General features: G+C 44.2%; 1 protein-coding gene across 5 annotated transcripts in view; it reads left to right on the top strand.

Moving 5' to 3' along the window:
- The window catches only part of SYTL5 (synaptotagmin like 5), a gene marked incomplete at both ends in the record, with an annotated part of 99,362 nt that extends 84,144 nt beyond the window's left edge, over positions 1-15,218 (top strand). For all 5 annotated transcript variants that reach the window (XM_082864467.1, XM_082864470.1, XM_082864469.1 and 2 more), the window contains 5 exons: positions 543-704; positions 9,252-9,360; positions 10,915-11,050; positions 13,936-14,144; positions 15,076-15,218. In XM_082864467.1, coding sequence (XP_082720593.1) covers positions 543-704; positions 9,252-9,360; positions 10,915-11,050; positions 13,936-14,144; positions 15,076-15,218 — 759 coding nt within the window. The remainder of the gene's footprint in view (positions 1-542; positions 705-9,251; positions 9,361-10,914; positions 11,051-13,935; positions 14,145-15,075) is intronic.
- Between the last annotated feature and the right edge of the window lie 564 nt (positions 15,219-15,782).

Here is a 15,782-nt window from a genome sequence, read left to right on the forward strand (position 1 = left end):
CCAACAGTATTTCCTTTCTGCTCAACCTACGTATATATCGATTCATCCCTGCACTTAGGCTGAACTTTATGAAGTTTGGCATTTGCAAGTTTCTCACTGTCAATACTGTCCTGGACTGGGGGCTTCTTGTTATAAATAAAATAAGACAGATAAATTAGAGAATTGATATAGTAAACATTGTGCTTACAAAGTAGTTGTTGACAAAATAATTAGGCAAATGAAAAGCAGGTAAAACTGAAAAGGGGACAAGCTTCATCACCTGACACTTTTTACACAATATCTGAAATGTATCGACTCTCCCCCCCGAAACAGTCTGTTGGTATATGGTTCAGTGCTAAGGCTCACACAAAATGATTTTATGGAATAGAACCTCGGGTGTAGCAGAAACGAAGAAAAATGAAGATTTTTTTTTCTCTTGGGTTTGTTTTGTTCATATTACTCATGTATTTGATCTGAAAGCTGCTGGTAGTAAATTTCAACCCGTCCTAGAAGTGGGCAGAGCCCTCCTTATGGAGTGTGATGTTGTAAATCTGATTTTGCAGTATACCATCAGCCATGCCCAGCTGGAAACGAGAACTCTGCAGCTCTCAGTCTGGCATTACGATCGATTCGGACGAAACAGCTTCCTTGGGGAGGTGGAGATTCCTTTTGACTCATGGAACTTCGAAAATCCAAGTGATGAGTGGTTTGTGCTTCAGCCCAAGGTAGGAAATGCTTCCAGATGAGTCAGTTATACAAGTAATGAGCAAAACTGATGTCACAGGCCTAAAGAATCTGAAGACTTCCAGTTGTCAAGCGATAAACTGAAAAGGTTAGTGCAGCTAATTTGGGAATAATATAATAAATGCAAATGCATTCTTTTGGAAATCCTTCTTCTTCGATACAGACTGTCTGTAAAATCAAGCCCCATAATAATATATCTTATTAATTTGATCTACTAAAAATGTAGTCATCATTCGAAGGTTGCCATAGATAAACAAAAGAATACATTCTATGATCCTATTAGAAAGAGAAAGCGTTCATTTTCACATAGACAAAAACAGCTCCATAGAGCACGATCAGTCTCAAAACGTTCTCTCTCTTCCTCATTCTCCACAATTCAGACATGAGCAGGTGTGCTCTTGCCTTAGCTCACATGAGGAAGTGACCAGCAGCTAAAGTATCTGGTTTCCTACATTCCTACTTTTGAGATTCAGAACCCAGGTCTTGAGTTATAGTCAGAAGAAGAAATCTCAAAGCTGGTTCTAGAAATTAAATGCTACTATAGTATGTTCTAAACTAAACCAACAGTACCTGAGATTCACTCTATGCAATTGGTATCTCTACATTTACAGTAATTTTTGAAGTCAAACGTGAGGTGGAAAAAAGGTCACATTTACGTAACGAAAGATTGTTCTTTATAGAGAGAAGGGCAAAAAGAACATGATGGTAAAGATAGTGGATGCAGCTCAGACTTCCTGGGTTCAATCCCGGCTTCGCCGACTCTGTGTAACCTTGGGCAAGTTACTTAACTTCCCAGGCCTTGGTATTCTCACTGGTGATAAAAGAGTTGGACATCAGTTATAGGGATGCTGTGAGGCTTGAAGAAGCCTGCTATGTGATGCTTGCAGTATTGTGTCAGGCACATTGTAAACTTCTCACTAAATGCTAGGTAGTGTTTATGTTACATTGGAGTCCTTATATTGCAATTAACAGAAACCCCAGCTCATGCTACTCAAAAAAATAAAAGGAAATCATGGGCCAGTGATTATCAAGCGTGGCTTAATCCAGACACTCAGATCTTAGCAAGGCCCTGGAGTCTCTTGGTCTCTCTTCTCTGTGTTAGCTTCACTTGCAGACTTCATGCAGTGTGGGCCTCCCTCACTAGCTCCAGGTCTGCTTCTCTTGGACACCACGACAGCTGCAAACCTCTCATCCTTGCCTCACACTGTCCAGGAGAGGAGAGAGTTCCTCCTCCTCCCAGTAGTCCAGCCAATGCCCTGGCTCTGGTTCCTAATTCTCATCACATTATTTGCCCATCCTGAGCCAATCATTCTGGCTAGGGAGGTGAGATACATTGAGTGGCTTAAGACAATCAGGACATAACTCTGGTCTTGAAGGTGGTATTGCCCCCAAAGAAATCCTGGCACAGTAGTAGTAAAAAAAAAAAAAATGGTGAGTGGATGCTAGACAGCAGAAAACAAGTGACCATCGTCAGTAACACTTGTTGATCATCATCAGTAGCAGCGTCGTTCACGTCTCATGGTTACAACCATCAGTGTGGGGTTAGCATAGTTATCCCCATTTTATATAAGGAGACTGAGACTCAGAAATTAAATACAATATTCTAGTGGATTTTGTAAGTGTTGACCTTAAACTTGGTGTAAATAACTCATGGAAAATCTTTAGGAGGTTTAATTGGGCTGTGGGGAAAATGGACAATGAAATAGAAATCCTCAAACAGGAAATAACCTCATTCCCATGACTAACGTAAATGTGGTAGAGATAGGAAGTGCAGTGTTAACAAGTCCATGGTAGCATAACATTTCTCTGACATTAAATATGAGAAATATTTGGTCATTACAGTACTAAGTTTCTTGGAATTCAATGAAAAGCCTCAACGTAAAGGATAGCAATTAATCTGACTTAACAGTCTCCTATCACGTGCTTCCTTTTGTGTAATGGGTGAGCATCAAAGAATCATAGAAAATGTCCGACATATCATATGATGCGTGACACTGATGAAGGACAAGTAACATGTATCTTAGTCCATGAAGTTAATTTGTCTGTCAGAAATAAAACATGAAAGCACAGAGGGGCTCTTTGGAAACCAGCTTGGAGGGTTTCCAGTCAGTTTCTTGGAAATGGTTGGAGAATTTGCACTGAGATGATATCAAAGCTCTCCCAGGCCTCTCCCAGGCATCCTCTGTGCTTAGGGGTCAACAGCTTTCCATGGTAATCACCTTCACATTGACACTGAGTGGTTTGACTTTCTATCATAAGGGAGAAGCATCTCTCTCAGGCTGCTCAAGGTGGAAACATCCCGATGGTGTTTAATGGCACTGGAACTCCTTTGGTCCTCTGCCAGAGGGTCTCTTTACAAGTCTGTCCTCAGGCTATTGTAAATTTTCCCCACGTAGGCAGAGAGCCAGAAATTCCTGGGAGCGTCTGTACCCCCTGCCACAAGGCAACCCTTAGCCAATAACTGATAGATGGGGGAGTTTGAAAGCTCCGTTCCATTACTGAGTGGGAAAAGCTCTGAGGCGTTACACTCCAGAGCTCTCCTGCTGGATCTAGCTGCACCTTTGCCTGGCTTCCTCCTCTTCCCCAGCCTATTTCCCCAACCCCTTCACTGGCCTGTCCTGGGAGCACTTGCTTAATAAGTCACTTGCATAAGAATCCTCCCCTCAGGGTTGGCTTCTGGGGAGCGCAACCGGAACTGGTGTCTCTAATCCCTGTCATCTTTTTCCGCCAAGCTCCCTCGGACACATACAGAGGAAAGGCTGCAGATTATTCAGACTTGCTTAGATACCATGCCTTCCGAAACCAGGGAGGCAGGATACCAAGACATGCTCTGTACGCCGCCTCGTGCTTCGTGAGTGGCTCGTCCTCGGGCTGAGCTGGGCTCCCTCTGGTTGATTACCAGCCGACTCTGAGAACTGTCATTTCATTCTCCGTCTGCCCCTCAGTCATTTCAGTGCAGCTGCAGCTAGAGCATGGGCAGCCTTGGAGACTCGATGCTTCTTGTAGATTATCCAGCTGAGGAGCTGAAGTGTGAGCTACAGGGACCAATTTCCTTAGTAATAGACGATCGGAATTAATAGTCTTTAAACATTCAGAAATACTGACATCCTTTGGCAGTGGGAAGGCTGGAAAGACACAGTGCCTTATTGCTTATCGACTCTGTGTTGGTGACAAGTCCCTGGACACCTCCCTTTGGTTTTTTTTGTTTTTTGTTTTTGCGGTAAGCGGGCCTCCCACTGCTGTGGCCTCTGCCGTTGCGGAGCACAGGCTCCAGACGCGCAGGCTCAGCGGCCATGGCTCACGGGCGCAGCCGCTCCGCGGCATGTGGGATCTTCACGGACCGGGGCACGAACCCGCGTCCCCTGCATCGGCAGGCGGACTCCCAACCACTGTGCCACCAGGGAAGCCCCTTCCTTTGTTTTTGCTGGGTCTTACAACCCATATGGAGGCCAACGCAGATGGAGAAAGAACTCAAGATGCCAGATGTACTTACTATAAAGTAGTTTCACAGTATAACTCCCATTTACTGCATGACGTGGGACTGTTTATTAGCTATAACTCGCTATCTTACTGGAAGGCATGTTAGGTAGTTAGATAAGAAGAGTTTGTCAGTACAAATTGCCTTTCGAGTGTTCCCAGAAGGTGTGATTATATAAAGGACCTTTGAAAGTCAACAGCAAGCTTAAGTGGTTTTCCAAGGAAATCTTCGCCATCCCACCTTCAGGCAGAGTCAGTGTAATATAAGTTCCCGTGAAATGATTGCCTAGCTAAAGGGCTCTCTCTTTATGTGGCAGTTTGAGCAGACTTATGTCCATGATATATGACCCCACCTTAGACCTGTAAGTGTCTGAGTGGAAACTCTGCTTCCTACTCTGATGGAAAGTGGATCTCTAGCTCTTCAAAAAGCCTTCTGGAGCAGAGGAAGATGTCAGTGCTTTACCTATATCCCCATTTTCATGCGTACATGGCTCCCCATGGCTGTCCCTCCTGCCAGCCAACACCTACCAATCTGTGTAGGAGAGGCGTCCTCAGGCTGCTGCAGTGGGCTTGGAATGTGGGCATGGAAAGCCAGAAGAGCCTAGGTATTTAAGGCTTCTGGGGCTTGAGGGCAGAGCCCTTGATCAATAACTGATGGGTGACTCCCTTGCCTCTGATTGAGACAGCTCTGAGGTGTGACCTGTCTTATCCTCAGAGCTCCCCTGTGGGACTGAGCAAAAGTTACTCTCCATGACACTTTGCCTCATATCACAACCTTGGTAAACCTCTCTTCACTTTGTGGTCCCACTACCCTACTACCCACCCTAATAAAACACGATAACAGGAACTCGTGTCTTCAGGTCTCCTCAGGACCCCAGAGTAGACAGCTTGTTTACGTCTTCCTTGCTGCTTCTTCCCTGCACACACGGTTCTGATCACACCTGACTCCCTACCAGTCCTTAGACACATTCTGCACAAGCCCCACTGTACTCTGCTCATCCTGCTTTCTTAACCCAGACTAATCATCTCCCCCCACCCCCCTTCGTATGTCATCATCTCTCCCATCCTTTAAGGACCAGACACGGGCCCCCTCTTCACCCCATTCTGGATTATTCTCTTCCCACAGTAGTTTCTTTGTACTTGTATTGCGAGCCACTGTCATCATTTGTCTGGCATTGAGCTTGCTGTGTGGTAGAAGCCCTCTTCTCCCAGCAATCAGGACCAATAATAGTAGGTCAGTTCATAGACTAAGTCACAGAAGTCAAACACATACCCGCTCCCCCAGTGCATTTCTTAATCATGTATTTTAACTTAAATACATGTGCATTCATTTTCAGGTCTTCTAATATAGGGGCACTTTGTTTTGTTTGAGTATGGTGTCAGTGATTGCAATTCTGTCACATCCTCCTGGCATAAATTCTGACCCTAATGTATCCTAATCAACAGTTGCTAGTTTGCGTTTCTCTAAAGTGAAACAAAAACTTAAGAGTACTTTCAAAGTCAACCAAGTGCAAAAACCTTTCTACATATTCACCATCTTGTTCCTAATCTTTTACAGCTTGGAGCCCAAATATAATCCAATAGCAAATTTATTTTCAAATCTTTAGTGTTCTGATAAGTCGGTCAACCTAATTTTTGTAGTAGCAGCTGTCTTTTGGGACTCTTCAATTTGTGACATTCAGTTATATAATTACAGCCACAAATAGGCCTGGCATAGAGCTTCGGGGACTAATGCAGCTGACTTAAGCATGCACTTCAGCTGATGGGAGCGGGCACGCACGGTCTTTGTAGAGGATTCTGCTCTTCGCTGGGAATGGAGAGCATTCGGGCAGATGAACAGAGCTTCCGTTGAATATATATCTCCTGGATAGAATGAAAATTCATTGAAAGCCGGGTCTCTCTCCGTGTCCCCGTAGCACTTAGCAAAATGCCTTAAAATCATTACTACAAGAAGCCATTCCGTATGTGTTGGTAGAATTGGATAAACTGTATTGAATTCTGCAAGCTTTTTCTGAGTAGGAGTTGGTTGAATAATGTAAAATGGTGGTATGCCAGGACAGGATGTCGCCTTGGAATTTCCTTGCAAGTGTACCAAAAATACCCCCAAGATATTAGCTATGTGCAGACTGTAAGATGACTCCCTCCTTTGGATTTCTTTTGTGTGTGACTATAATGCCATAAGACTTCACCTTTATTATTTTCTGCTCCCACAAGATTTGAGGACTGTGTTTATACCAAGTCACCAGTGTATTTGAATTTCAGCTAGAAAGTAATGCAACATTAATAAATCCCAATAATGCATGTTTTGACCTCTACAAATACACGTTAGTATGTGACACCTGCACATATAATTTTTTCTGCCAGTATATTTTCCTACCCAAAGATCTCAGCTGAAAGCAAACAGAGCTTGCACTGGTTAACTGTTGTTGTATAGAAAGCTACCTTAAATCTTAGTGGCTTAAAACAACAATTTATTACTATTGTTCTTGATTCCGTGGGGTGACTGGACTCAGCTAGGTGGTTCTTATTTAAGGTCTCTCATACGGTTGAGGCTAGATGGTAGACTGAGGCTGAAGTCATCTGAGGGCTTGACTGGGCTGGGTGCTCCAGCTGGCCGTCTCATACTTGATGTTGGCTGCCAGCTAGGTAGGAACTCAGCTAGGCCTGCCGACTAGAGCACTGACGTGTGGCTTCTCCATGTGACCTGGACCTCACATCATGGGTTCCCAGAGGGAGAATCCCAAGAATATTCATTCCAAGAGAAGAAGTAGAAGCTGTTCATTTTAAGGCCAGGGCCCAGAAACTGGTACGTTATCACTTCTGCCATGTTCTACTAGTCAAAGCAATCGCAGAGCCCACTCAGATCCAGAGAGGACAAATACCTCACCTCTCATTAGCCATGGTACCAAAAAAGCAGTTGATCTCTTTTATCTGTCATAATATCCATTCTAATTTTCCATTTGTGACTTTCACATAAACTAAAATTTACTGAAACCATCAAAACAATTAGAAAAGTCCTCTTACAAGGCACCCAATTTAAAATAATTAAATATTAGATGGATAGTCTATTCCACCATCTAATATCATTTGTGCCCCTGGCAAGATGGCTGAATAGAATACTCCAAATGACTTCCCCACCTTTACTAATAAGTTTTACCACCACCAAGAGGAAGCAAAGTAAGGCAAGGATTCCTTTTGTAACGGTATCAGTCTTTTTCGCTGAGGCTTGAACAGCCTTGGGCTTTCTTGTGGGTTTTGGGGTTTCTGAATTCTCTCAGAAGAGAGCACTTCTCAGCCCTTGACTCATTGCTCAGCAGTCAAGTTCCTGCAGGAAGAGTCTGAGGAAAGTACACTACTTTTCTTACCCTATTTATGAAAACTCAAAGTTCCGTTGACTCAGTGGCAAACGGGAGACCTATAGAACAGAGGCTGTGGGTATGTGCTCACGCTGCATTTTTAAATGTTAAGTTTGATTTTGAGAAGACTGTAGGTCCCCATGCTATTGTAAGAAATAATACAGAGAGATGCTATATACCCTTTACCCAGTTTCCCCCAATGGTCACATCTTACAAAGCTATAGTGCAGTGCCACAACCAAGGTGGTGACGTTGATACAATCCACTCATCTTATACAGATTTCCTCGGTTTTCGTTTGTGTGTTCGTGTATTTATTTCTGTGCAGTTTTGTCACATGTGTAGCTTTGTATATTCACCACTACAGCCAAGATACAGAATGGGTCCATCCCCACAAGGATCCTTCATGCTCTTATATAACCACACCCACCTCCCCCCTGCCACCCGCATTCCTAACCCCTAGCAACCATGACTCTATCCTCCATATCTATTATTTTGTCATTTCAAAAATGTCATGTAAATGGAATCATATAGTATGTATCCAATTAAGCTGACCTCTTTTCACTCAGCATAATTCTCTAGAGATTCACCCAAGTTGTTGTGTGTTTCAATAGCCATTCCTTTTTCTTGCTGAGTAGTACTCCATGGTATGGCTGTACCACAGTTTATTTAACCAGTTACCTATTGAAGGACATCTAGGTTGTTTCCAGTTTTGTACTGTAACAAATAAAGATGATACAAATATGTATGTACGGATTTTTTTTCAGTGTGCAGAGTCTTTTACTTCTCTGGGATAAACGCCCAAGAGTGCGAATTGCTAGGGTGTATGGTAGTTGTATGTTTAGTCTTTTAAGAAAATGCCAAACTGATCTCCAGAGTGGCTGAACCATTTTACAGTCCCACCAGCAATGTTGGAGTGAACCAGTTTTTCCTCATTGAGTTTTAATGATGTGAATTACCAGTATAGCTTTTCATAGTTGGTGGCTGGCAGCCCAGTGTGAACCAGACATTACTGCCTACTTGTCCCTTCTTGGACACTTAGGAAGGCCTTGAGACATCAAGGACAGACAGAGAGAAGAATCTTCTGGGGCTGTTTTCAGTGACATCTTTATTCCTGCCTCATACCCCAAATTATTTGGGTATGTTCAATGATGGGTCCAGTTCTCAATCCATCACAGGCACTCAGTGTCCATTGATTCACCGAACGTGTGTTATATATCTCCTCTCAAATTCCTTTTACTTTAGCGTTAAATGTTTTTTGGGGGGTTGTTTGTTTGTTTGTTTGCCGTACGCGGGCCTCTCGCTGTTGTGGCCTCTCCCGTTGCGGAGCACAGGCTCCGGACGCGCAGGCTCAGCGGCCATGGCTCACGGGCCCAGCCGCTCCGCGGCATGTGGGATCTTCCCGGACCGGGGGCACGAACCCGCGTCCCCTGCATCGGCAGGTGGACTCTCAACCACTGCGCCACCAGGGAAGCCCTTTAGCGTTGAATGTTATACTCAAATAGCTTCATAGAGTTTTCCAGCCTCTCTTTTCTCATGCCTGAGGCATCTCTTGAACCAATAAGTGCCAACATAGTTGAATGGGAATAAATTGTCACATTTACGCTACCAAGTAAATATTGTACATTCAAATATGGGCTACAAAATTACAAACCAAGCATTCTCACTTTTTCTTTTCACCTGTCTCCTCTTGGCCAGGTGGAATTTGCTGAGGATATCGGCCTTCAGTACAAAGGAGAGCTGACAGTCATTTTACGTTACATACCCCCAGAGGAGAACCTGACACCTCCACTAGGACAGCTTCAAGGTAGAGAAAACCAATCAATGACTTTGATCAGGGACATTCCATTTCTAGCAGTGTGGAAATAGGGATCAGGGGACTGTGTTACTTTTACATTACACAGATGAAATGGAAAGGTTTAGGTGTCACTGTCGTTTAAGGAGAGTCGAAAAGTATACACTGTGTATGGGGAAGGGTGTCAGATTCTTACAAGGAAAGGACAGAGTTCATACTTAGAGACCAACCTTAATGTTGAGATTTGTTTCCTGGAAGTCCAGGACATATAGGATCTTCCCCCCTGCCGGGTGGAGTGGGGGGGGTAGTGGGAGATGGGGGATGGCCTGCTGAGAGGGGAGGTGCAGAAAGATGCTGTCTGGATTTATGATATTCACAGCTGCTCAGGGCATCTTGAGAAAGAAATTAACCTAGAACACAGAATACAAAGGAAAAATCCAGATGGAGTCAACTTTTTTTTTTTTTTTTTTGCGGTACGCGGTCCTCTCACTGTTGTGGCCTCTCCCATTGCGGAGCACAGGCTCCGGACGCGCAGGCTCAGCGGCCGTGGCTCACGGGCCCAGCCGCTCCGAGGCATGCGGGATCTTCCCGGACCGGGACACGAACCCGTGTCCCCTGCATCGGCAGGTGGACTCTCAACCACTGCGCCACCACGGAAGCCTGGAGTCAACTTTTAAATCCCTTTTGCCCTTCTTCTTTCTTCAACTCCTACAGGCAGCTTCCTTTATCTTTCTTTTCCTATCACCCTTGTCATTGTGACCCTGTGCAACTAAATTACTCTCTCTCAGCCTCAGTTGCCTCACTTCTTAGGGATATTGCAAGAATTAAATAGGTTCATTCATACAAAGCACTAAGAACAGTGTTAAATAAAGGTGGTGGTGGAGGCGGTCGTTATTCATGTTGAGCGTATGTCATCAGAATAAAAATGTGATGCGGGAAGAGTTTCCTCTCACCCCCAAATGTAATTGTGTCTGAGCTATAGCCTTTAGAGCTGGCCCAGCATGGAGTTGAAAATGTACGTGACTAAAATGTCCAAGACGGGAGTTAGGAATTTTCTCTTTGGGGGTCTTGGCACATGTGTGTGGCTTTCATTGTAGCTGTTCCTCACAGAGAGCAGGGATGTGGCCCAGGCAGCTCTCGGGGTGTTTTCTATTTTATCCCTCTATATGTTATTGGGGAGTATTTAATTTTTTTTTAATTTATTTGCTTATTTTTTTTCAACGAAACTGAAAGATATATCCAGAAGGAATGCAGTGGTGTAAAAGCATTTAAGTGATTACATGGAAAAGTACACAATAATGTAAAGATCTCATTCACTCTGGAAATGAAATAAATCTTTGTGGATTTTATTTGTAAATTTTGAAATGGAACCCATGATCTATCTCTTCCCTTCTTTTCTCTTTCTCTTCCCCTCCCCCCATTCTCATTCTCTCTTTCTCTTTCATTCTCTCTCTTCCTCCCTCATTCTCTCTCTCTCTCTCTCTCTCTCTCTCTCTCTCTCTCTCTCTCTCTCTCTGGCTCTCTCTGTGGCTCTCTTTCTCTCTTTTTCTCTGATGGTTGATGCAGGAAAGAAGCCCTTTAAACGAGGAAAGAAGAAGGATTCTCCTGTCAACTCTGGAGGAATCCTAGAAGTGTTCATCAAAGAGGCGAAGAATTTGACAGCCGTGAAATCAGGAGGCACTTCTGATAGCTTTGTGAAGGGGTAATTTTGTTTGAGCTCATTTTCGATGGTACTTAATGGGAGATGAAAAGGTCTGTGATCCATGAGACAGTGGTGGCTGTGGGGCTTCTGTGTTGTTCTTATCCTAAATGTGTGCTAGGAAAGAACTCCCCTTCACTGCTGGCGCTTACATTGAAAACAGTGCAAGAGAGATCTGCTTCTTCTAGCTCTCAGCCTGCTTCTAGCATATTTCAGGATGTCCTGTGACCCTCGCCCTCAAGACTGGCAACTTTTCCTGTGAGATTAGTTACTCACAGGAGGAGAAAGTATGGTTTTCTACATGTAATATACTTGTATTGTGCTCTTTTATCATGTGGTGCTAACTGTATGCAACGTCAACAAAAATACTGGATCCTTGGTATTTTGCTATCTTGGGGGAAATTGTAAAAAGTGGAGATGTCAGAGCATCATCCCTAGAGATATCCACTGGAGAGTGCCTTGGGGAAACTCCAAGACTGCCTCTTGGGCATTTGTGCCCACTTTGTGGAGCCCTGGGCAGTTTCTTGAGGGAATGCAGCCCTTTTAATGGACATTCTTACCCGTTCAAGGCAACCCAAACAACAAATCCCTCCTGATTTCTGTTTGAGATTTTTCTCCTATAATTAGAAGAACTAGAACCAGCGGGATGTTTTTCATTCATTGCAACAAACACATACATGCACACGTTCCAAGCACTAAGTCCCGCAGTTCCAAAAATAAGACACGGTCCCTGCTCTCACAGAGCATCACAAAATGCATAAGGTAAAACAAAGTCCCGTGATGCCAGCTGTGAGGTTAATTCTTTGAGTCAGATGACAGTGTCATTCCTCTCCTCAATCCTTCTTAGAAAAGTGTAATTTTTCCTACAAGGAAATGAGTCAAGCCTTTATGCTCACACAGTCTAACTTTGGTAAGGGCGGTAATAAGGAGAAGCAGGTGTCTGGGGCTTCCCCACTGGTGAGCGTGTGTGCCTGAATCCTGGTCCATCTGTCCTTGACTCTTTCTCCCAGGAGGTTTAAGCACAGAAGAAATGCTTTCTGTGGATTCTGCCGTTGAAATTTGCTTCCCCAGCCCTACCATCTAGCTCTGGCCGCTTCCTGCTCACTGGTGGGATAAGGGTATGGCTTCTCGCCCATGAACTCACTGTGGGCTTGCACGGATGACTTAACATCTTCTGGAATAGTTTTTACTTTATCATGTTGAACATTTATGAAGCAGAGACAATAAAGGACAGTATCTTTGTTTTATATATATATATATATATATTTTTTTTTTTTTTTTCCTTTTTAAAGGCCAGTAACTTTCTAGTGAATTCTCTCCCTAGTTACACTTAAACATTGAGCTGATTTTAAAGGGACCTCAGATTTTTTGAAAAAGAGCATGAGAGAGCAAGAATAGACCTTTGTGTAAAATTTAATCTTATGTATCAGCAAATATTAGGTCTGTCCGTGAGCCAACATAACTGTGGCTTAAACAAGACAAAAGTTTTTTCTCTCATATGTAAACAAAGACTAAAGGTAAGTATCCCATTGGCCAGAGCTTAGTCACGTGGCTCTGCGAGCCACAAGGGAGGCTGGGGGATGTAGTCTTTATTCTGGACAATCTTGTGCCTAACTTTAAAAAAATGAGGATTTTTGTGTGTTTTTTTTGTTTTTGTTTTGTTTTTTTTTCTTTAGAAAAATAGGGAGAGAATGAATTGGGAGGTAAGCAGTCTCTGTTTGGTACATGAAATGAAATCTCAAGTGTCATAATGTATCTTCTTTATTGTAAGGTCATTTGTGGTCTTTTTCAGGTTTGATGTACTAATTTCATACCCATAAGTCTCCTTCCCTAAAGTCTGCTCCCTGACTCGTCAGGTACTGTGATCAAAAACAGAGTAGAGAAAATGAGACAGTGAAGGGAGGGAAACTGATAAAAATATGTTACTAGGCAGGTTACCACTGTGAGCAACTGGGGCTCAGTTCCACTTAGGAAGGAACCCTGTGGAATGTACCTTAGGATCATCCCTTCAAGGGACAGGGAAGCTGGGAGACTCATCCACCAATTTCTAAAACTCATTGGTTGAGGGTTGCTCCTGGGGACATTAAATTCCCAGTAATTCCAGGGTTTCCTGCACAGAAGCTGAGTCAGCTCACAGAGCACCGAAGTCCTTAGTTAGAGAAGCAAAGAGACACAGGCACTTGAAGTAGGAAGCTGTCCACATGCCAGGAAGTGCTCATCGTGGCTTCATGTCACCTCAGAGGTGGGCCAAAGGTAATAGGAGGCAGAACATTATTACATAGTGTCTCCCACAGGAGGTATTTTCGTTTCAGTAGGAGGGAAGGACCAATACAGGATTAGAAAGTAGAGGACGGGGGACTTCCCTCGTGGCACAGTGGATAAGACTGCGCTCCCAATGCAGGGGGCCCGGGTTCCATCCCTAGTCAGGGAACTAGATCCCACATGCATGCCACAACTAAGAGTTCACATTGCCACAACTAAGGAGCCGCCTGGAGCCCGCCTGCCACAACTAAGGAGCCCACGTGCCGCAACTAAGACCCAGTGCAACCAAATAAATAAATATTTTTTAAAAAAAAGAGTGTGGGCATTTTACTGTTGCCCCACTTGAAAGAAATAATAAACCATTCCACTAAATAAACCCAGATTTAAGCATATGTGATGCTAAAAGAAATAATAAACCATTCCACTAAATAAACCCAGATTTAAGCATATGTGATGCTGGGAAAGAAAATCAAATAGACACACACAGATAAACACACACACACACACACATACGCACGCACGCATACACACACACGAGGAATTATGGGAAATTGACATGACTACGCAAGGGTGCCTTTTTCTGCTTTACTGTCTCACTGATGGCTTGATTGTGTTTTCTCCTGCAGCTACCTGCTCCCTGATGATAGCAAAGCCACCAAGCACAAAACTCCGGTAATAAAAAAGAGTGTCAACCCTCAGTGGAATCATACTTTCATGTTCACTGGCCTGCATCCCCGGGATATAAAGAATGTTTGCCTAGAACTTACCGTCTGGGACAAGGAGGCCTTTTCCAGCAACATCTTTCTGGGAGGAGTTCGTTTGAATTCTGGAAGCGGTGAGGGACTTGGTAAACCTGAGATAGTCTGTGACTTGGCATGGGGCAGGGGAGTGGTTCCTGCAGGTTTGATGTGTCCTAAGTGTACATGTAGTTTCCTCTTAGCCGACTCTCGAAATTTCCACAGATGCTCTATTACTTTAGCCAAGGATTGGTTCATTGTTAAAATTACTACTATGTACCTTTGTATCCTTCAGCTAGAAGTGTGGGGTGTATAATGCTTATATTCAGTCCTTTCATAAAATACCATTTACACTTTAGTCTAAGTGAATTTCAATTACTTTCCTGAGCCTTACTTCAGGATTTTCTCGGGAGAGGATCACTAAGACAGCACATGCTTCTGACCGGGGAGAGAAGGACTTCCAAGACGAGCTTGACTTCAGCCTCTTCTCAGTTTTGTCCATGCTTGCAGCCATTACACTGCTTGAATCGAAAGGCAATCCGTTTTTCCCCTAAAAAAATAATGTCTCATGTTGTTCAAACAGGTCATGGAAACACACCACTGATTCCACAAGACACAGCTTTAACAGGGCGAATTGGGGAGGGCGGGGGGAATTACAGCAGTAGAGCACGCGCATAGATTCGGGAGAGCCAGGACTAGCTCTGCCACTAAAACGAAAACTCCCGGCCAGCCTGTTCTTCTGTTGTGTTAACTCGGTCTAGATGAGCCAGCTTTCTACTTAAACTACCAAAGTGAGGGAGACATGAGCCCCTAGGGCCATCCTGGTTTGTTCCACATCATCTAGGCAGAGGAGAGTAACGCAGGCTACAAAGGATGTAGTCCATGCTAACTCCACTCACTAGATACGGTGAGAACAAGCCACTGAAGGGCTCTCTGGTCAGCGGGTCCGCCTCAGAGGTTGATAGGTGTCTTCCAGAAGATCAAAACGTTTCATTTGTAAAGTGTACTGCTTCCCTTTCCCTTCTTTAGGTGTGAGCCATGGGAAGACCGTGGATTGGATGGACTCTCAGGGGGAAGAGCAACGCCTCTGGCAGAAGATGGTGGACAATCCTGGGACTCTGGTAGAGGGCGTGCTCATGCTCCGTGCCAGCATGGGGAAGAGTAAGCTCTGAAGGCACCCGTTCTCCAAAATGAGGCCTCTTGGGACTGTCTGGGTGTTATTTCCTACCAGTAGCAGGCTTGGGACCTGGAGTCTGCTTCCCTGCCATATCTTACCTGAGGGTATTGGGACATGAGAGGAGAGATATCAGTGTTATGAACGCCTAGGGTCTTGCCGGGTGTGTGAAAAAGCATGTACCTCTCTATGTGCGTGGGCCGGGGCTTTTTTGATTGGATGATAGAAAGTATACCACGCTGTCGTGTCAACAAGCAAATTGTGCAATGATTCGCAGGCTTTATACCGTAGGGGAAATGGTACGTGCTTATTTGAAGCTGCAGTTGAGATTGGGAGTCCCCAGAGTTTTTCTAATTGTGAGTGACTTTAGGTTTTCTCAAGGTTTGAGGGAAAAGGGGGCCGCTTGGAATGTAGACCACTTGAAGAGTAAGAAGAGGGGATAGTGGGAATCCCCATGATCCAAAGAAGGCATTGTGGGTATGGACGCTGGGGCAAGGGCATGGCCCTCTTATTGTGGCCAACTTGTGGATTAACCGGGTAGGTTTTCAAGGTGAACTGAGGT

Source organism: Leucopleurus acutus, assembly GCF_964270905.1.
Source record: "Leucopleurus acutus genome assembly, chromosome: X".
Classification (NCBI taxonomy): domain Eukaryota; kingdom Metazoa; phylum Chordata; class Mammalia; order Artiodactyla; family Delphinidae; genus Leucopleurus; species Leucopleurus acutus.